The sequence below is a fragment of the Polistes dominula genome, unplaced genomic scaffold (assembly GCF_049000335.1).
Source record: "Polistes dominula isolate Pdom_NZ unplaced genomic scaffold, Pdom_raw_medaka contig_6, whole genome shotgun sequence".
Taxonomy (NCBI): Eukaryota; Metazoa; Arthropoda; class Insecta; order Hymenoptera; family Vespidae; genus Polistes; species Polistes dominula.
Window position 1 is genome coordinate 218,762 of NW_028301069.1, and position 21,887 is coordinate 240,648.

The 21,887-nt window shown below is 37.4% G+C and overlaps 2 protein-coding genes and 1 pseudogene across 2 annotated transcripts; 1 reads left to right on the plus strand and 2 right to left on the minus strand.

Annotated features, from left to right (window-relative positions):
* Positions 1 to 406: 406 nt before the first annotated feature.
* LOC149031341 (protein FRG1-like) lies at positions 407 to 2,303 on the plus strand (annotated as a pseudogene).
* Positions 2,304 to 5,293: 2,990 nt separating this feature from the next.
* On the minus strand, positions 5,294 to 5,984 carry LOC149031342 (ATP-dependent DNA helicase PIF1-like). The gene is made up of 3 exons (XM_089176281.1): positions 5,898 to 5,984; positions 5,537 to 5,798; positions 5,294 to 5,487 (listed from the first exon to the last, which is right to left on the minus strand). The coding sequence occupies exons 1-3, from the start codon at positions 5,982 to 5,984 to the stop codon at positions 5,294 to 5,296; spliced, it is 543 nt and encodes a 180-aa protein (XP_089032407.1).
* A 9,518-nt stretch (positions 5,985 to 15,502) lies between these two features.
* Positions 15,503 to 17,597, minus strand: LOC149031343 (uncharacterized). The gene is made up of 4 exons (XM_089176282.1): positions 17,465 to 17,597; positions 16,763 to 17,206; positions 15,895 to 16,578; positions 15,503 to 15,756 (listed from the first exon to the last, which is right to left on the minus strand). The coding sequence occupies exons 1-4, from the start codon at positions 17,595 to 17,597 to the stop codon at positions 15,503 to 15,505; spliced, it is 1,515 nt and encodes a 504-aa protein (XP_089032408.1).
* Between the last annotated feature and the right edge of the window lie 4,290 nt (positions 17,598 to 21,887).

Here is a 21,887-nt window from a genome sequence, read left to right on the forward strand (position 1 = left end):
TTCCTATTTAGTCGCCTGTTACGACAGGCAAGAAATACCTTGGGTCTATTCTACTCTGGGACCAACAAGGGGATTTATTTTTAATTTTTTAATTTGTTTATTATATTTTGAATTATTATTGTCACTATTAGGACCTTGACTAGGTTCTCGCTGTTTAATTGAAGATGGCAATAGCAGTACTGCGTGCATGAAATTTTGAATGGTAACACACTTGCAAGAAAGTACTGTATCTAATCTAAAATTTCATTGTATGATAGTTCACTTTAGTGTAAACAAAGTAATTTTTTATTAGTTTTGAAAATGTCTACTTTTGTGCCAACTAAAGTGTATTTGCGGGGAATTTTTTTGCACTACTTTGTTTAAAAGAATTCGACAGCTGAAGCACATAGAATTCTTGTTGAGACTTATGGTGACAATGCTCTGTCAGATACTACATGCAGAGACTAGTTTCGACGCTTCAAAGATAATGACTTTGAACTTGAGGATAAAGAACGTTCTGGTGTACCAAATAAATTTAAAGACAGAGAATTGGAGAGATTACTAGATGAAGACCGATCTCAGACGCTAGCAGAACTTAGACAAACATTACAAGTTGATGAGCTAACTGTTTCAAAACGTTTAAAAATGTTAGGAATGATCCAGAAGCAAGGACATTGGGTGCCATATGAATTGAAGCCAAGAGACATCGTACGGCGTTTTTTACGTGTGAACTACTGCTTCAACGGCAGAAAAGAAAAGGTTTTTTGCACCGTCTCGTGACTGGCGAAGAAATATAGATACACTATGATAATCCAAAGCGTAGAAAATCATAGGGTAACCCTGGCCATGCATCAACATCGTCCGCAAAACCAAATATCCATGGTTCGAAGCTTTTTCTCTGTATTTGGAGGGATCAGCAGGGTGTAATTTATTATGAGCTGCTCAAACCGAATGAGACTATCACGAGGGATCGTTATCGACTTCAATTGATGCGTTGGAGTCGAGCCCTAAAAGAAAAACGGCCGCTATACGAGAAGAGACACGACAAAGTAGTTTTGTTACATGACAATACCTGGCCTCATGTGGCAAAACCAGTGAAAACCCTACCTGGAAACGCTTCGATGGAAAGTTCTACCCCCACCCGCCGTATTCACCTGACATAGTCCCTTCCAATTTTCACCTATTCCGTTCGATAGCACATGGCTTAGCTGACCAGCGTTTTCATTCTTACGAAGAAGCTAAAAAATGGGTCGATTCTTGGATAGCCTTAAAAAACATGTCGTTTTTCCAACGCGGAATTTATATACTGCCAGAAAGATGGGAGGAAGTGGTTGTTAGTGATAGGCAATACTTTTAATAAAACGTTTTTGTTCCTTATATTTTAAATAAAGTTTTTATTTTGTAAAAAAATAGCGAGAACTTATTCAAGGTCCTAATAAATTGTTATTATATCAAAGGAATAAAAGTATACTTAAAAAGATTATTTCTCTTTTAATAGGTGGTTAGTGGAAGACTAATAGTATCAAAGAAATAACTGGTACAGTAGCCATTGAGTTTGAAAAACAAACCTACATATAAACTCTTGATAATGAGCTTTTTACGCTTGGTGCTCCTCACGCAGATGGCGAAGGCCCTAGTCCCGAATAAATCTTAACAGCACTTTGTATAAGCGACAATTTAATAGCATTAAAATCCGGTTCTGGTAAATATCTTGGTGTTAACAAAAATGGTTTTGTTGTTGGACGTAGTGATGCAATAGGTGTTATTGAACAACAATGGAAACCAATTTTTAAAGTAAGTTTTTTTGACAAATAATAACTCAAATAAATATCATTTTTTATTTTAATATGAAACATATTATTTATTAAATTTTTTTAAGGTGACAAACTTGCTATATTAAGTAATATGATGGGAAATTTCATTTCTGTAACTGACGAAGACGATTTTATTTGCCAAAGTAAAATAGCGGGTTTATCAGAATATGTTACTCTAAGAAGTATTATAGAACGTGACAATAAACCTAATATCTAGATATTCCAAAAGAAGAAGTTGGTTGCTTAGCTGATGTAGAAGTAAACTACGTGTAAGTATTATGACATTAGTTTTAATATAATTAATATATCTATATAAATATTAATATAATAAATAATCTAATAAATGTTTTATTATGTTACAGACGTAAATTGCTCAAATTTCAAGATAAAAAACTAAGAATAAATAAAGAAGATCGATCTTCCTTAGAAAAAGCTAAAATGAAAGGAAATTTACATGAAACTTTACTAGATCGAAGGAGTAAAATGAAAGCTGATCGTTATTGCAAATAGATTATTTGTATTAAAATGGTAATATACATATTGTTAGGTTGCCTAGATACAAATTCTGTTCAGTATACTATATATACATATTTATACAGTATGTATGTAGGAGAGTTTTAAGTGTCGCAGATGTAGACAAAAAACTAGTATACAGTTCTTTTCTTTAAATTTCATTTTTTTTGAAAGAAAAATTCTTTTCAGAGACTACAAAAAAAGATTAGGAAGGCCATAAAACCATAAAAAAACCTAAGAATTATCAAGATATATTGGGGCAATAAAAACCCTTTGTGCAGTGTCGGGACCCTTTGAAGAATTTCGGATTCCTATGTAAACATATGCGATACCATAAAAAGAGATAACATTCCGATGTTCTAGATCAAGTTTCTTTATGCATAGTTACCACTACCAAAAACCATAGGCTGTACCCGTCGGTGGATTATGGGGGTGGATCCTTATGCTATTGGTCAATAAGATTCGTAAGCTCCTTTTCTCTCCAAAGGGGTGTAGGTCATTTCTGATATAAAATACGTGGAAAGAAATAAGAAGTTAGCAATAGTCATAGCAGTAGTCGTAGCAGTAGTCGTGGCAGTAGTCGTGGCAGTAATCGCAGTCGTAGTCGTAGCCGTAGGTAGTTAGTCATCAGTCGTAACAGTCGCAGTTGTATTATAAGTCGTTATCAGTTGTAAGAATACAGTCGCTCATCTAAGTTGTAACCGTAAGATTGTGAAACTATTATTGTACTTATTCTAATACCTGTTTTAAATAAATCTTATTAGTAGGATTAAACTGGGTGTATGTTCACCTCACACCTGTCACCCTAAATAAAATTCCCTACATGTATATATTAAAATTGTAATACAATATTTGAGTAGGCAATTCAGTAATTATATCATTAAGGGGACGTTCCACCTGAAGTACCCAAAAAAAAGGCTATTTTCGCGAATTTTTTCCAACAAAACTATAAAAGATACAGATATAAAAGTTGTTGGGTTTGGGTAATTGAGTCTTAACCTACAGAAATAAATTTTTTTTTTTTTCATTTTAATTAATTTTTTATTGCAAAAACAGTAGTTTAAAAAAAAACACCTTAAAACTTTAGTGCTTTGGTAGCTCCATCAGAACTTAAGAATGGGCTACCTGAAACATAAAAGTAAAATGGTTTTATATTCTGTATGACTTTAGCTACAAAGTGACGGTAATATATGAAATTTTATCAATAAATAAAAAAATTGTGGACGAATTACAAAAAAACCTTAAAATGACCTCTTTTTCGTTGTTTTTGACTAAAAATAAATAGTAAAAATTAAATTAAAAAAAGATTTACCGTCACTTTGTTACAGCTCATGTGTAGAATATATGGATTAAATTTTATAAGAATCAGCTTACTGGTTTGTGAGATACGATGGAGCTAGTACTTCAAAACGTAGTTTTGAGAAAAACGCGTTTAAAGTTTTTTTTACTCAAAATCGTGAAAAATTCTTACCTAAACTTAATCTGCGATGCCTGGACCGTACAATAGACCTTTTTTTTGTTTAAATTATTCAATTTCTTCCAGTCTTGCCTTCTTCCACTTTGATCTGGCATCTTTTGAGCATTCAGAGCTTCGACGGTTCGCAGATTCGATACGTCGGTCGTCGCGTCTTTTAGCAAAGTCGATCGCTCCTCGCCTAATTTTCATGCCCATCGTTTTCTTTATCTTCATCACTGTTCGGAATCCTTCGTTGAAGATACATGCCGAAACTTTGCACGCAATTTCAACAACTTTTTTGCCGTTAAACATGTGTTTAGGTGCCATGTGCCTTAGATTTGAGGTACTTTCACTAGTCGATGGAACACTTAGAATGCTTCGGCTTGGCATCAGTCGAAATTTTGTGGTAGTATCCTGCCCAAATCTCGTTACGCATATCCTACGAAGAATTCAAATTTCTTCTGACTGCTAAACCGTAGATCTCTGAGAGTTCTTTTATCAATTTGATTATAAATTTTTAGTTTTTACTTCAGGAACTTTTTTCACAACAGCCGTCTTTCTCTTCACTACTGTTTTTGCTACGGTTCTTATTTTTTTTTGGCGGTTCGGCGTTTTTTCTTTTAAATTTTCTTCTTTTGTATGAGAGCTTTTCTTGCCTTATTAGCGCACTTAAAAATACGTTTTGCCACATGCAATATACACTTCAACTTTTTAACAATGAAATCTTCACCGTATGGATGATAATAAAGCAGCATTTTAAAAGTCTTGGAGTCTCCGTAGCCGATATAAGAACCGTGCGCGCCGAACGCTCAGGAGAGCAGTCCGAAATAGTAACGTTCAGGCAGCAAAAAAATGTAGTTAGAGACATCGGATCTTTTTTGAAATTTTAACACAATATATCTAAATATATATACATTCGAAAAATGTAAAAAAAAAAATTCAATTGTTTTAAAATTGCAAGGTGGAACGTCCCCTTAAGTTATCCATAAATTGGAGTCAATTTTGAAATAAATGAACAATTTATTATGAAAAATGGACTTATTTTAGATCACTTTCAAATTTAAAGCGGCTTAGTGCCATAGTATTATGTACATATTACATGTAAATTAAAAATATAAATTGATACAATTTTTTTAAGCGACCCAATATTTACATTAACACATGCAGTTAACAGCTTTACAATATTACTAGCTGACTTAGCAAACGTTGTTTTGCCATGTAAATAATTTCTAGTGTAGAAAAAAAATAACTAACTTATTGGAAGTGTGTAAGGATGTGATATATGAGTGAAAAAGGCATAAAGTACTGTGAACGATGAGGGAATATAAAAATAACAAAACACCAAAAAATAATTTTTTTAATTTATTACAACTTATTTAAGTAATAATTATTTATATCATTAATTTATTACATAATATTAATCTCCTAATGCTACAGCGTGAACAATATTTTTTGTTAGCCCGTCTTTAGCTAATACAAACAAACTTGATGGTTTACCCACTCAAGAGCATGCAACGTATAATTGTCCGTGTTAAAGACATAGTGTGCTCAAATCTAAGTCACAAACAGACATTGCTTGCCCTTGAGATTTATTAATAGTTATTGCAAATGCCAATCTAATCGGAAATTGAATACGCTTAAATTGAATTGGCACATCTGTGGGTATAATAGGTATTCGTGGTATTAATATATTTTCACCTCGAAACTTGCCATTTAAAATGGTAGCTTCGATAACGAATAATTTTCATTAATTTTTTAATGACTAATCGCGTACCGTTGCACAGCCGTGGCGGGTTCAAATTACGAAGCAAAATAATTAGAGATCCAACCTTCAATTGTAAGTTATGCGGTGGCATGCCTGGCAAATCCAGTGAGTTCAAAAACTCTGTTGGAAAATTTACAGCTTTAGTCGCATCGCAAACTGTATCAATAGATTTATATGATACCAAGTCCCCTGGCAATAACTGTTGTATCTTCAGAATCGAAATGTCAACGTCCACATTTTTTGCTGCTAAAATTGCTCTTTCTGCAGGCCACTAGAGATTTATGTAATTCGTGTGTACATCGGGAAATATTTGTTCAATGAGAGCATCTTGCGATTCAATGATTGTGCAAAAATCAGTCGGTAATTTTACGCATCCAGTTTCATCTATAGTGACTTTTCCATTGCCGATATCTAAGAGTTGTTTTGAGAATGTTTCAGCGGATGGATCTTGACGCATTTAAACGCGCATATTTACTTTTAGCTGTACTTTTTTCAACATTACGCCACAATAGCTGTTGCGTAGCACGCAATGTAAGGCATGAGTTTCAGTGTGTTGTAGAAGTGTTCTGTGAATAGCATCGTTTCGACAAAACATCAATGCACAGTGGTGTTTTACCTATTCTTGTACTTCTTTAAGCCTCACTAAAACACAAGTCCTTTCATTGGAGAACAAGGTGGAGTGGGGGAACTCTGCTCCTACTGGTCAGTCAAGTTGGGGAAGGGATGTCCGAGGACCAATTCTGGGTATAAAAGGGCGCAATAATCCAAGCTTGGCACTTCGATACAACTCACGATTCACATTACATCCCTTGCAAGAAGAAGAAGAAGAAGAAGAAAACCGAGAAAACAGAGAAGTAGCGGTAAATACGCATTGTCGGTATCTTTGCGGCGACGGCGGCGGCAGCAGCGGTATATACGCGTCAAGCGTTATACTCGCATTCATCAGTTCCAGTTGTTCCAGTCGCGGTATATACGCTTCAGCGTTATACTCGCACTTATCAGCTCCAGTTGTTCCAGTCGCGGTATATCGCATCAGCGTTATACTCGCACTCATCAACTCCAATTGTTCCAGTCGCGGAATATACGCACCAGCGTTATACACGCATTCATCAGTTCCAGTCGTTCCAGTAGCAGAATACACGCATTAGCGTTATATTTGCATTAATAATAAACAACTCATACAACCAATGGCGCAAAAGCGCCCCCAATTCAATAAAACGTTAAACAACAACAATCGATTCACAACCTACATTCCTCTAACTCCTTCTTACGATAGAATAAATACTATAGTACTGATCAAGGCACCAGTACGCAACATTTTTGGTCCTTCGAGCTGGATCCATGTCTGCCGGCACCTATTGCAAAGTAGCTACTTTCAAGCGGACGAGACAAGAGGCAAGGAAAACTTCAATCACGTGCCAACGAATGGTCGAGACAACCGGAGTATGAATAACTTTAAGCAGTTCTAAATATGTGCAGTCAGTCGACGCAAGGAATGAACGCATCAAGCCAACCATCCCAAGGTTAGACTGTACTACTACAGAACACCAACCATCACGTGAGTCTCACAATACTTATAACGAGTCATCAATTTGTTGAAGTCAAGAATTCCACTCTTATCTCTCCCCATTCGTGCCTTTCTATCGTAAAAATGTCTCGACCTCTAAGGGAATGTACTGAATCGCAGCTTAAGCGGAAACGTGCTCCATTAAAAACTAAATTCACAGTATTTAAAAAATTCATAACTGACTTGAGCGAGCCTGATAGTGAAGAAATAGACATATTAAAATCACGAATAGAACAGATTGAGTCAGCCTTAATAGAATTCGAGAATGTGCCAGCCGCGTTGATAGATTTCGCGTCTAAGGAAACTTGGGAGTCATACGTAACCGAGGGTGAAGAGATTCGGCAGTCAATTCATAATGCGATAATAAGAGTGCGAAGGATAGTGCCCACTTTCGAACAGGCCATGACACTCAATTCCAATCCGCCGATTAATAGCCCAACAGCAATCGTTTCCGCGGGTTCATCAAGCGAGACGCATAACCCTCCGAAAAATGACAAATCTAGACATTTACCACCAATGACGTTACCGCGTTTCGATGGACGGTACGAGGACTGGCCGAGTTTCTCCGAGAAGTTTCAATCAATTGTTGGTAGGGACTCAGAATTATCTGATACAGAAAAATTTTCATATTTAATGTCCTGCTTATCGGGCAGTGCAGAGAAACGAGTACGTGATTTAGCAATTACCGCAGAAAACTATCATGTAGCTTAGGAATTATTAGATTCATGTTATAATAACCCGATCGTACTAATTGACAAATACGTAAAGGCAATTCAAGAATGCCCACGGATAAATAAGCAATCGCCAGAATCTTTAACCGAGGGCAATTACCCTTATCACTAACTATAAAGCTTTAAAATCAACCAAAATGGATTTCCATGACGCATTTCTTATACAGTTGCATGCATAAATATCCGGCCAACCATATTTTTATATTTAACTGAGGTTTAAATAGTATAAAATGAAAACAGTAATATATCATTATAAAGTAGATTTATTGTGCTACATTACTACATAGTTAGATAATTAAATACAACAAATAATAATTATTTAGAACAAAAACAAAAGTTTTTGATACTTCATAAATATCCGGCCAAACAGAAATTACTCAATATATAACAAAAAACTTAAGAAAAAACAGTTACAAACTATTATAACTTGAAATAAATAAAAAAGTTAACGTTTTTCATCAATATTTAGCAGCCATACCCTTTGCTGCTATCACGGCAGCACATCGATGAGGCATTGATTCGATCAGTTTGACAATTCGTTCTTGAGAGACATTTTGCCACTCTTCTTGAACTTTTTCCCATAAATCAGCTTTATTTGCACAAGTTTCACTCCCTATTCTTAATTTTAATTCTTGCCATAAGTGCTCTATTGGATTTAAATCCGGAGATTGACTTGGCCACTCTAAAACTCGGACTTTCTTATGAGAAAAAACTTGTTGAAGGAGCTTTGATCGATGTTTTGGATCATTATCCTGCTGAAAGATCCATCCTCTTGGCATATTTTTACGTGCATAAGGCAGCATTACATCTAATATAATATCCCTATACTTAGTAGAGTCCATAATGCCGTCAATTTTGAAAATCGGACCAACGCCTTTCCAAGAAAAAGCTCCCCATAGCATGATATTTCCGCCACCGTGTTTCACAGTTGGTGTTTGATACCGTGGATCATTTCTGATACCTTTAGGTCGTCGAACGTATCTTCTCCCATCGTTTCCAAATAAATTAATTTTAGTTTCGTCTGAGAATAAAACTTTTTTCCAATCGTCAATAGTCCAGAACTTGTGTTTTTCTGCGAATTCCAATCTATCCTTCTTATTTTTCTTACTGATCAATGGTTTCTTAACACCAACGCGTCCAAAAAGTCCCACTTCATTTAGTCTTCGAGATACGGTGCTTTGACTAATGTCAGTTAAATTTTCTTCACGTAATTCACGTGCAATAATAGCAGCATTTTTCTTCACGTCTGAAACAGCCTTTCTTTTGATCACTTTATCAACACGCTGAGTTGTTTTTCGAGGTCGCCCAGGAATGCGTTTAGCTTCTACAGTACCAGTAGTCTCAAATTTTTTTAGTATATCATTAACAGTCGATTTTCCCATAGCTAAAGTTGAGGATATTTCACGTGAAGTTTTACCTTCATTGTGTAACTTCAAAACTAATTCACGTTTGGCTAATGACGTCCTTTTCGGCATCTTGGCGAATGATAACTGATCGGATAATACAGAACAAATAGCGTACTCAATGTTTACATACCACACGGAGCGAAACACATTCTTTCCCGATTAGTAAATACCTTTAAAGATATTGGCCGGATATTTATGAAGTATCAAAAACTTTTGTTTTTGTTCTAAATAATTATTATTTGTTGTATTTAATTATCTAACTATGTAGTAATGTAGCACAATAAATCTACTTTATAATGATATATTACTGTTTTCATTTTATACTATTTAAACCTCAGTTAAATATAAAAATATGGTTGGCCGGATATTTATGCATGCAACTGTATATACGGTAGTTTCGCGAATGGACGATCAGACAAGGTTTGACTGGAAAAAACATCGTCCCAAACAAGAGCTACCAACTGTAGAACAGCTTGCTGATTTTTTGTTTGAGACCGGAGAAATTCTCACAAAATTGCAGCCTTCAAGGAATTCTAGAGATACGGGAAAGAGCCGCGTAACTACTTCATTTAAGTCGACTCCTCGGTACGAGAATCCGCGAAATAGAGCGCAATTATACGCGCGCTATCCAATTCCGCAAAGACCACAAAGAAATGCATATCGGAACGCAGTGCAAATTTACACATCGCGAACTCTCACGGTATGCTTCCTATATTCGGGTACCCATGATACCTTTATTTGTGAACAATTCGTAAGGGCTAAACCCGACGAGCGAACCAGAATAGCTGAATCGGCGGGGTTATGCAAAAACTGATTGCGGTCAAATGATTCTACCGACAAGTGTTTCGCCAGACATTGTAGGAAATGTGAAAAACACAACACACTATTGCACGAAGATAAATCAGGCCTAACTGCATTATGCTCACGTGTCAGAATCAATTATACATCTTTACCAACATTTCTACTAACCGCAGTAGTGTCATTGTTAGATCGCGATGGCAACCCCCATAAGTGCCATGTGCTACTAGATTCAGGTGCTGAGGCCAATTTTCTAACATCAGATTTTGCAAATAAATTGCGTGTCACTCAGCAAAGTGTAAGCGTGCCAATAGTCGGAATAAATGAACTCAACACCAATGTTGACAAGACCGTTGTTACAGTAATGCAGTCACGGGTAGAAAAGTACGCAATAGAACTTAAATTTTTATTGTTACCAAGACTAACTAATATCTTACCAGCGCAACCTATACTATCAGGTGTGTTAGACATACCTTCGAATATCCAATTAGCTGATCCCGGTTTCGGTCAACCAGCAATGATAGACGCAATTATTGGTATGCCGACCTTCTGTACTTTATAGCGCGCCGGTCACATTCTCCAAATAAATGAATCAATAGCCTTGCAAAATACGCGACTAGGGTGGATTGTGATAACAAATGTAAATACGCGCAATCCAAAAATTGTCGAATGTCACACTGTCAGCACTAAATTAGACGAACAGTTAGAAAAATTTTGGCTCACTGAACAAACACCAAAGGAAAAATTCAGGTCTCACGAAGAAGAAGCTTGCGAAAACCGCGTTAAAGAGATTCCACGCGCTGGAACGATCATTAGCGCGAAAACCAGACACGCGTAAGGAATATGTAGAGTTCGTTACTGAATATGAAGATTAGGTCACATGGAGAGGGTCGATTCGCCATGTCCCACAGACGGCTATTATTTGCCACACCACGCTGTAACAAAACAATCAAGTCTTACCACCAAACTTAGAGTAGTTTTCGATGCATCTGCGAAATCAAGCAGCGGTTTATCGTTAAACGATACAATTATGGTAGGTCCCAACATTCAGGAGGACCTATTCTCCATTTTATTGAGAATTCGATCACACGCCATCGCGCTTACGGCTGATATAGCAAAAATGTACCGCCAAATAATTATGGACCCTCGAGATCGTAATTACCAACCATTCTTTGGCGTCAAACCCCGAGCGAACCGGTAAAAACATATCGCCTCAACAGTAACATATGGAACAGCAGCCGCACCATTTCTAGCAACGCGCACGTTATATCAGTTAGCCAGCGACGAATCAGAGCACTACCCAAGAGCGTCCACTACTCTTAAGGAGGGTTTTTATGTAAACGATCTACTAACAGGAGCGCATACGTTAGACGACGCAAAGCAAATCCGCGACGAGCTTATCACACTAACAGGCAAAGCAGGCATGGAACTGAGACAATGGGCCTCTAATGACGCAGAAGTGTTAAGAGGCCTCGCTGATAAAAATGATAACAAACTCATCAGTCTAGACATATCGACCACAATCAAAACATTAGGAATACACTGGAATGCTATGCATGATACTATAAACTATGCGGTAAAACACAACGATAATCCATCTAAGGTCACTAAAAGAAATATACTTTCAGAAATTGCACGAATCTTCGATCCATTAGGGTTATTAGGACCGGTTATAATCTACGCAAAATTACTAATGCAAAAATTTTGGCAACTACAATCCTCATGGGACGAAGGCGTGCCAGAAGACATAGGCAGAGCGTGGCAATCATTTCGACATGATTTGCATAGAATAGAAGAAGTTAGGTTTCCACGCAAGGTCTTAAACTGCGATGTAGAACTGGAAATTCATGTTTTTTGTGACGCAAGCGAAAGGGCATACGGGGCATGTATATATATAAAAACGACGGGTAGCAGATCGACCATTCAGCTAGTATGTGCGAAATCTAGGGTAGCTCCGCTCAAGACGCAATCGCTTCCGCGCTTAGAATTGTGTGGCGCAGTTTTATTAGCACGTTTATACCGGGCCACTAAACATGCACTACGAAGAGTCAGGTTTCGTCGCGCGGTGTTCTGGTCTGACTCGACAATAGTACTACACTGGCTCAAAACACCACCACATATCTTGAAAACATTTGTAGCGCATCGGGTTACAGAAATTTTAGAGAGTACCGCTCCTGAGCAGTGGGGACACGTGGCATCGTATCATAGTCCGGCAGACTAAATATCTCGCGGCATAACGATAACTGAATTTATTAAGAACGACCTCTGGAGGGTGAGACCTTCATGGCTCCTCCAACACGAATCACTTTGGCCACATCAGGTAATGGACAGTATAGAAACGCCCGAGGTAAAAAAGACCGTGGCTATCGCGAATTCAGTCAACTCATTCGATCTATTCAGGCGTTACTCTTCATTTCAGAGACTAAAACGCGTAGTAGCCTATTGCTTCAGGTTTATACATAATGCTAGAAAGACCACTGTAAACAGGACTAGCGGCGAGTTAACAGCAAGCGAACTGAAAAATTCAGAAATAACTATAATCAAGGCCGTTCAGAGAGAAACCTTTTCCGAACTCATCGAACAAATCGTGGCAGGAAAGGATATTCGCTCGTCAATAACAAATCTTAATCCATTTGTTGACGAAAAGGAAATCTTAAGGGTTGGCGGGAGACTAAATAGAAGTGATTTACCATATGAACAAAAAACACGCAGCGTTATTACCGAAGGCACATTTCATTACCGCAATCATAATTCGTGAAAAACATGAAAAAATCTATCATGGCGGTGCACAAGCAACGCTTAACGCCGTTCGCGAAAATATTTGGCCTATTAACGGACGCGTTGAAGTGAAACGTGTAATAAGCAGATGCACCATCTGTCGACGATGGAAGCCGATTATTCCTAAATATAAAATGAGTGAATTACCAACAAATCGAGCACAGTTAAATCGGCCATTTCTATATACCGGAGTTGATTTTTGCGGACCTATATTCATAAAGGAAAAACAACATCGGAATCGCGGACGTATTAAAGTATACGTGGTGGTATTCGTTTGCTTCACAACAAAGGCAGTACATCTAGAATTAGTAAGCGACTTGACAACCGAATCATTCTTAGTTTGCTTAAGAAGATTCATAGCTCGCAGAAGGAAATGCTCAGACATATATTCAGATAATGCAACAACTTTCGTGGGCGCGGCAAATGAAATATTGACGTTCGCCGCTCGACAATTGGCGAACGATGGCATAAAATGGCACTTCATTCCTCCTCGATCACCTCATTTCGGAGGTCTCTGGGAAGCTGCGGTAAAGTCTTTTAAACATCATTTAATTCGGATAATTGGTGAAACACTACTCACTGTGAAGCACTTTTAACTTATGTTTTGGAGATAGAGGCTATCTTCAACTCTCGTCCTCTCACGCCCCTATCCAATGATCCAAACGACCTGTGTGCTCTCACACTTGGACACTTCCTGTTAGGTGACTTGCTAATAGGCTTGCCAGATCACGATTACAGAGATGTATCATGTGGTCGATTATCACAATGGCAACATGTGCAGAAAATGCGACAACATTTTTGGAATCGATGGAACAAGGAATATTTGAACGAACAAACAGTGCGTAAGAAGTGGCATAGAGGTACAACGGATAACATAAGTATAGGAACACTCGTTATTTTAAGAGAGGATAATACGCCTCCTCTTAAGTGGCTCTTAGTCGGTAATTTTACGCATCCAGTTTCATCTATAGTGACTTTTCCATTGCCGATATCTAAGAGTTGTTTTGAGAATGTTTCAGCGGATGGAACTTGACGCATTTAAACGCGCATATTTACTTTTAGCTGTACTTTTTCAACATTACGCCACAATAGCTGTTGCGTAGCACGCAACGTAAGGCATGAGTTGCAGTGTGTTGTAGAAGTGTTCTGTGAATAGCACCGTTTCGACAAAGCATCGATGCACAGTGGTGTTTTACCTATTCTTGTACTTCTTTAAGCCTCACTAAAACACAAGTACTTTCATTGGAAAACACAGTGGAGTCGGGGAACTCTGCTCCTATTGGTCAGTCAAGTTGGGGAAGGGATGTTCGAGGACCAATTCTGGGTATAAAAGGGCGCAAGAATCCAAGCTTGGCACTTCGATACAACTCACGATTCACATTACATCCCTTGCAAGAAGAAGAAGAAGAAGACCGAGAAGACGGAGAAGCAGCGGTATACACGCATTGTCGGTATCTTTGCGGCGACAGCGGCGGCAGCAGCGGTATATACGCGTAAAGCGTTATACTCGCATTCATCAGTTCCAGTTGTTCCAGTCGCGGTATATACGCACCAGCGTTATACTCGCACTCATCAGCTCCAGTTGTTCCAGTCGCGGTATATACGCACCAGCGTTATACTCGCACTTATCAGCTCCAATTGTTCCAGCCGCGGTATATACGCACTAGCGTTATACTCGCATTCATCAGTCCCAGTCGTTCCAGTAGCAGCAACACGCTTTAGCGCTATATTTGCATTATTAATAAACAACTAATACAACCAGGGGCGCAAATGGGCCCCCTATTTTAATAAAACGGTAAACAACAACAATCGATTTACAACCCACATTCCTCTAACTCCTTCTTACGATGGAATAAATACTATAGTACTGATCGAGGCACCAGTACGCAACAATAGTGATGATTTTAAGCAGGCGTTGATTTCATCAGCGTATTTTGAACGTGGAATGACGGGAAGTGTTTGTCTGAAGTCATCTGAAAGGACTAACAGAGTGCCACCACATAGTTTGTCGTTGTTTTCAATATCTTTCAATGTCCTGTTCACCGCCTTAAGCGAATGTTTGTGTGCCATGGTACATTCATCCCAGATGATAATTTTACACTGTTTCAGCACTGAGGCTATGGACGATTGTTTTTTATGTTGCACACCGCGTCAGGGTTATTTTGAATATTTAGTGGTAGCTTAAATACTGAATGAGCTGTTCTGCCTCCATCCAATAAAGTCGCCGCAATGCCCGATGATGCAACGGCCAATGCGATGCCATTATTTGATCGTATTTCGGCGAGAATTAGCGAAATAAGGAATGTCTTGCCAGTTCCACCTGGTTCATCTAAAAAGAAGAAGACACCTTATCCTGCTGAAACTGCGAGCATAATGCGGTCGTAAATGGTTCTTTGTTCCTCATTCATTAGCGGGACATTGCGAGTAACAATCGCCGCCATTTCTACAGTGTTGTACTGCAGTTCACGATTCATTTCAGTGTTCATTAAATCAGTTGCACCTCGATTTAGCGAATTCATACCGAAATTACTGAGTGGTAAGTTGGCAATGATAATGCAAAGATCCTCAATAGCAATCAATGCTTCATTGTACATATCGTCGCTGAAGTTATCGCTAGATCGTTACACCGTGTACGATGTTGATGCAATATATCATCAGTCATTGAATCTTTGTGATGATTCGACAAAATCTCTGCTCAGGCTGGAAATCTTGTTGTCAACACTATAGCGAATAGTAGACGAATTTGTATTGCTGTACAGTTCAATGCTGCTTCAGCAAGCATACATTCCCACTGGTTGTTATCTTCCAGCAAACCGAGTGCAAGGCATGCATCTTTATACGTCGGATACTGTTGCCCATTCCCTTTACGTATATCTTGAAATGACAATGGGCTAGTAACATTAACCAACAACAATCGAAGATAAAAGCACTCAGTCTGTCTTGGATTCACTGTAAATACTCGCCCCAAGGCGTTTGATTTGAATAAATTGGGACATGCATCAACTAGTGAGCCTTGCTTGCGGGGTATCCATTGTTTTATTTGAGCCCATGTGAATTAGCGTGGTACTTGTGAATAGAGTAAAGTACGTGCAAAGGCACCAAAATCATCCGCACGATTACACAATTCAAAAAATTCAGTGAGTGTAGTTTTTGGTGGATTTATAGCACGATCAATCGCTGTCTCGTTCGTGAAATATACACGCTGACCGTTTTCAAGATGGACGGCTAACTGAACAACTGCTGGATCCCGTTCATGAATCGGAAAACCAAAAATACGCCAAGCAGCTTCATTGGAGCTGATGTACCGACCAATTTGGTAGAGCGTTATTTCATCGTTTTTATTCACTGGAGGAGCATGCACATTGGAATTTTCCACTCTAAACACAGCTATGTCACTGCCTTTATGGACATACTTGCAAATGTATGTGATGCTCTTCACAGAACTGCAGAACTCAACATTAATATGAGCATTGTATGTTTTACTCAGCATGGGCGAATATGGCACGACCCAACGATTGTCAATGTCAATGTCTGTGTTGCTGATGTTTTTAATAAATGATTGTCCATCATTATCGGGATTTCTTCGACGATATATTGGATATCCGTCGACATTTGTGATTATATCGTAAGTGAAATCTTTAGGGAAATTTTTTGTACATTTTCCATCTGCCATGCAAGGCGATGAACGATTAAAAGTACCGCATGGGCCATAAATCATGTTTGCTGTAGCAATATCAAACAGCAATTGATCAGTAGACGGAGCGGGAATTTCTGCAGAAATTATATTATCTATTTCTTCAGGACGGATTTTGTCGATTAACCAAACCAAAATGTGGGCATGAGGTAATCCTCTGCTTTTGCCACTCAACCGAATACAGCTGGCAACGTGTGGGACCGAATACATGTAATTTAGTAATAAAATTTATTAAAGACTTCAGCTTTTGTTTAAACACACGTGCTGTAATGTCATGACGATGTATTGCATTTTGGCCAGGCAACAGCAAAGATGTAATCTCTGGCCATTTTGGATTACATGTGAACGTGATAAATATACACGGTCGCCCATATTCGCGCACGGAAGTTAGAGCATCCTGTATATACTCTTGCATATGACGTGGACTGCCTACGTACGATGATGGTAGAATGACAGAATTACCAATTTCGGCGGCGTCGGCGTTGTTGACAATAGCGTCTTGCAAGTGAATGTACTCTTCCGCACGTAGCTTGAGTTGATTATTTCGTAAGTATCGTAATCGTTCGCCCTCTATCTTCGCGTACATGTCGACCATGAATTGTTGACAAAGCTCTCGACATCGTAGAATGACGTTGTCTAGCCCGCGTCTAATCATCAATCTACGCGCATAATAATCCTTCAAACTAACGTTCTTGTTTGTTTTGGCTCCGGTAATAATATATTCATAAATATTAATTTAAATTAATAACGTTTAATAATTTAATTGTTTTGTTAAAAGTGTAATGATCAAACTCATAATTAATGAAGTACCTGATACCGGATCTCGTTGTTAAATATTTATGCTATATCCGTCTTGTCCCTTCCAGAAGATTAGCGTATATTGGAGAGCGTTATATGAACGGTGTGTATCAGCAATGAACTGAAGATTATTATTTCTCCTACGAATCACAATTTCTCGTGCACCTGTACGATCGCCAACCATGATTCCAGCAACATCGTCAGCAACAGGTGCATTGAATCTACGAATGTGTTCTCTAACTGGTGTTTTATCAGGATTAATAACAATAGCGTGATTATCGCTTTCTAATTTGTGCATGTGGGATTTGAATATTTTCAACAATTCATTGTACTCATTCAATAGAGCATCCGATGCGTCTGGCAAAGAATGAATGAAGGTTATTGTAGCCACAACGTGCATCCACCTGATTGGCTAGTGCGCTTCCGGAGTCCTCGCCGCCCATAAAGTAGATTTGTAAAAATTTATGTTGTTCGTTTGGCATTGGCAGCAATGAGCCTATTTTATGATAAACTTGGCCTCTGATTTTAAATATAGAATTGTATTGTTGACCATTTGCATTAGTATTTTGAACTAATTCTGTTGCTCCGAACGATGTCATTTGAAAGCATGAATTGAATGTTTGAATGGACTTCAGGAACACGTTAGAATCTGGATCTGTGATGATAAGCAAATCGTTCAATGGTTCCGGTGATGTTTCAATTTCAGGTACTTGCACCTTCTCTGACGCGCAACACATCCCGTCTGGTTCATTTTTGAATTTCAAAGCATGACAATACGAGAATTCTTTGTCCATAGCACCAATTACAACTTTTTAATGAGCATAATATTCAATATCAGGCTCATACTGGAATGCTAGACGCAGGAATGAATTAGCTACAAATGCTCGATGTGTCTGTTGGCGTTGTTGGTTATTTGCTCTGCGTCTATTGACAGTAAAACGGTGTGATTGTCGTTGCTCTAATCTCATGACTTCATTGCGTTCAGCTCGTGTATCGTCTAATTGTTCTTGACGCAATTGCGCCGTTCACTTTTCTTCGGTTTTTTGGGCTCTTCTATTTCGAATGCTTCTAGATTTATTTGTATCACGGCTCAAATTAACCCCTTTGCGTTTTGTTGGCATTGTTCACTGTACAATACAAAACACACATAAATAGAACTGATTTAATTATTTAATGATGAAAATTAATATATTAATAATTTATTTTATCTTTGATTACATTAAATATACATGTAAAAATTATATAGTTTCATGAAAGCAAAAAATTTTATTTTTCCTAATTATATCGAAAATACATATTGTTAGAAATAGTGAAAAAAAAAATTCTGTAGAAGTTAGAGCTCTTATAAGTAAACACAAAAAAAATTTCCCAATTGTAATAAAAATTTAACTTTCACCGAATTCATTTTTCACCATTCCCAACAATATTTTCCTTATAAATAAGAAAGAATAATTTTTGATTTTATAATAAACGTATAAAAATAATTTATACTTACAACTCAATAGCCGTTGTTTGCGGGAACTCGTGGCACGTGTTGAGTATTAGAGGTTATGTAAATCACTTAATTAACTGATCGTGTGAATTACACTAAAAATTAATAGTTTTATTAGTTAATAATAATTAATTATATTCAATAATATTAGTTATTATTAAATAAATAATAAAGTTACTTAAGAATATACTTGATATGAGAATTACACTGAGATAGTAAAAATGTTTAACTACTACGCTTGACGCATAAACACTAATAATAGCCAAAAAACTGCAGAGGGAGTGAGAGAAGGCTTATTGTTTGAGAGAAATAGGAAACTATCTTCGTTGTCATCCCTACTCCGTGCTGTTTACTGGGTGAGAAGTGACACCGGTAGACACATGGAGGGGATAACTTACCAAGTGATAATAATTGATGTTATCGAGCGGGATAAAAAATGATAAAATTATGAAAATGACTATTAAAAAGCAGGGGTTGGTGATAGAAGAGTTAAAATTTAGGGTTGTATGTATTTTATAATGCCACATAATAAAAAAATAAAAAAAAAATTTATTGTGGGGGTGTGGTGTGATGATGGTTGGCGTGGTTTCAGACAGACAGAGAAATATATATATATAAGATTTTATTGAATCGAAATAAAAGAAATGTTTATTATAATATAACAAAGACTTAAGTATTAAGGTTTAAGATAAAGACCGAAAAGAAAAAAGTAAGTAACCAGAGTTAGAAATCGTAACCACACCCGTATAACACTCACTCGTCACACTGAATCAAGAAGGGGCCGAGGACCGCCTTCTTCACCGCGCTTATATATGCATTGACCCCTCCAATGGTCCCGATCACTTCCGTTACTCATTCTAGAAGTCTCCAGACTATTCCCAACCGATCAGACAAAAGACTTCTTCCTGATTTCCGGTCCGGGAATATTCGAGAGATTTCGGGGTGTCTACAAACGATGACATCAGCGGATATCGCACGCTTTTCTTTCTTGCCACACGCACTCGTATTCATACTCATATCGCTGCGTGCACTCACACTCCTGTCCATATCGCTATATGTTCATACAAATCTTTCATCAATTGTTTCCATATACACCATACACACTCGCACTCCTACATATATATAACTGAAGATGAAATGACTAAATACCAGTTTTTCCTACATTATCCCAAAAATAAAAACAAAATTTTTGGGGTGGACACTTCTTATCACTTAGGGGTTTGAAAAATAGATAGTAGCCGATTTTCAGACTTATTGAATATGCACACAAAATGTCATAAGAATCAGTCAAGCCGTTTCGGAGGAGTATGGGAACGAACATTGTGACAAAAGAATTTCATATAAGATTATGTGAAATTGTAATAATGTATTTTATTACCAATTTGTAATCTTAATTTAATGGTATATATTTCAAGTTTTCTTATACAATATATATCCAGTTAAACATTTTATTCAACAAATGCCGATTGCGAATGTGTTAATTTGTCGTGTAAATATATATATATATAAATATATATAATATACTAGAGGTGCCCCGGCCACGCGTTGCTGTGGCTAATAAATATATAGATAGATCTGAATCTAGGCACATAACATTTGTCTTTTTTTTCTCTTTTTTCTTAATATTCTTTTAAAGGAAAAATAATTATGGTGGGTCACCCTTATCACTCAGGGGTATAAGAAATATAAGAAAAACTATTCTCATACCTACCGAATATATACAAAAATTTCATATAAATCGGTCAAGTCGTTTCGGAGAATAAGAATAACAAACACTGTAACAGGGGAATTTTATAGAGATAAAGATATACTATATTCGTATATTTATTAAACCTTTCACTACGGGCGGTGACTATAGTCACCCAACGCCTGACGCTCGCTACGTACGGGCGGTGACCAGTGATCCCATTCGTACGATAATTATCGTACGCGTCAAATAATTTGAATCCTTGTACGATCAAAAATTCAGCCTGTACGATAATTTTCGATTTTACGATAATTCGATATTAATCGATATTATTCGATATGTAAATAATTTTATCGATATGTCTCGAAGTTTTTGTTTTGTTTGCTTCGCTCGCTTGCTAAGCGTCACGCGCCTCTTATTTCCCCCACCCCACTGCTTTCACACAGTCACAAGAATATATACTATAAACTACCACAGCCCAATAGAACACATGAGTCTGAAAGTTGATGACCTTTTTTTTTTACTCATCAAACTTTGCAAACGAGTCAGTTGAACGGTTAACGTGAAAACAGAAGACACGAAGAAAATATGAAGATATAAAGCAAAGAAGCAAAGAAGTAAGAGGACAGAAGAAGACTGAAAAAACGGTTGGCAGTGATCCTAGAGACTTTAGTTCGTCTGATCGACACAGGGGCGTAAAATTATCGTACGTGGCAGAAAATTATTGTACGCCCTGGGAAAATTTGAAATCGGACAATTTCTGGGACGAAATTTTCAAAATGTGGAAAAAGTGTCCACGTTTAAACTTTTTCAAAGTTGATGACCTTTTTTTTCTTTTTTTAGGTAGGAAACGTTCACTATTCGTTTAGTCTACGGGAACATCTTCAAGTCAAGAAAAAAAAATTTTTTTTTTTTTTTAGTCATCAAGTTCCAAAACCCTCTCATGAAAACGATGAAAACAGTCGTTCGCTGGGAGATCGTGGTGGTGGTACTATGGGTGGTGGTGGTGGTAGGGGTGGGGGTGCACCTTTCCAAAATTTGTTGACTAAAAAAAAAAAAAAGGGCCTTTAAGTTTTCGAAATTCCAAATGGATCGTATGCCACGAATTTTGGATCGTACAGGACCTCAAATTATCGTACGCGTACGATAACTATCGTACGAATGGGATCGCTGACGGTTGGAAAACTTGCAAAAGATAGCAGCATAGCTGCATAGCAGCATTTGCATACCTGCAATAACAGCGATAACATCCAAACCTTCTTCTCTCTCATTTATAGGTTTACATTTTACAGATTTTACATTCCAAAACATATTTCTAGCATTGTGACGTCACAGAAGATCACACGACAAAAAAGAAGTTACTAATTTACCAGGTAAATATTTTAAAATTATTATACCAGGTAATTTTT

Excerpts from the sequence above, each read along its gene's own strand:
- LOC149031342 (XM_089176281.1), bottom strand. The coding sequence starts at position 5,984 with ATGCGTCAAGATCCATCCGCTGAAACATTCTCAAAACAACTCTTAGAT. Across the intron at positions 5,799-5,897 it reads CTATAGATGAAACTGGATGC|TGGCCTGCAGAAAGAGCAAT; the intron begins GTAAAATTACCG and ends ATAAATCTCTAG. Across the intron at positions 5,488-5,536 it reads CCCGCCACGGCTGTGCAACG|CTACCATTTTAAATGGCAAG; the intron begins GTACGCGATTAG and ends TCGTTATCGAAG.
- LOC149031343 (XM_089176282.1), bottom strand. The coding sequence starts at position 17,597 with ATGCACAAATTAGAAAGCGATAATCACGCTATTGTTATTAATCCTGAT. Across the intron at positions 17,207-17,464 it reads CATGGTTGGCGATCGTACAG|CCAAAACAAACAAGAACGTT; the intron begins GTGCACGAGAAA and ends TTATTACCGGAG. Across the intron at positions 15,757-15,894 it reads TGATTTTGGTGCCTTTGCAC|TGAATCCAAGACAGACTGAG; the intron begins GTACTTTACTCT and ends GAGTATTTACAG.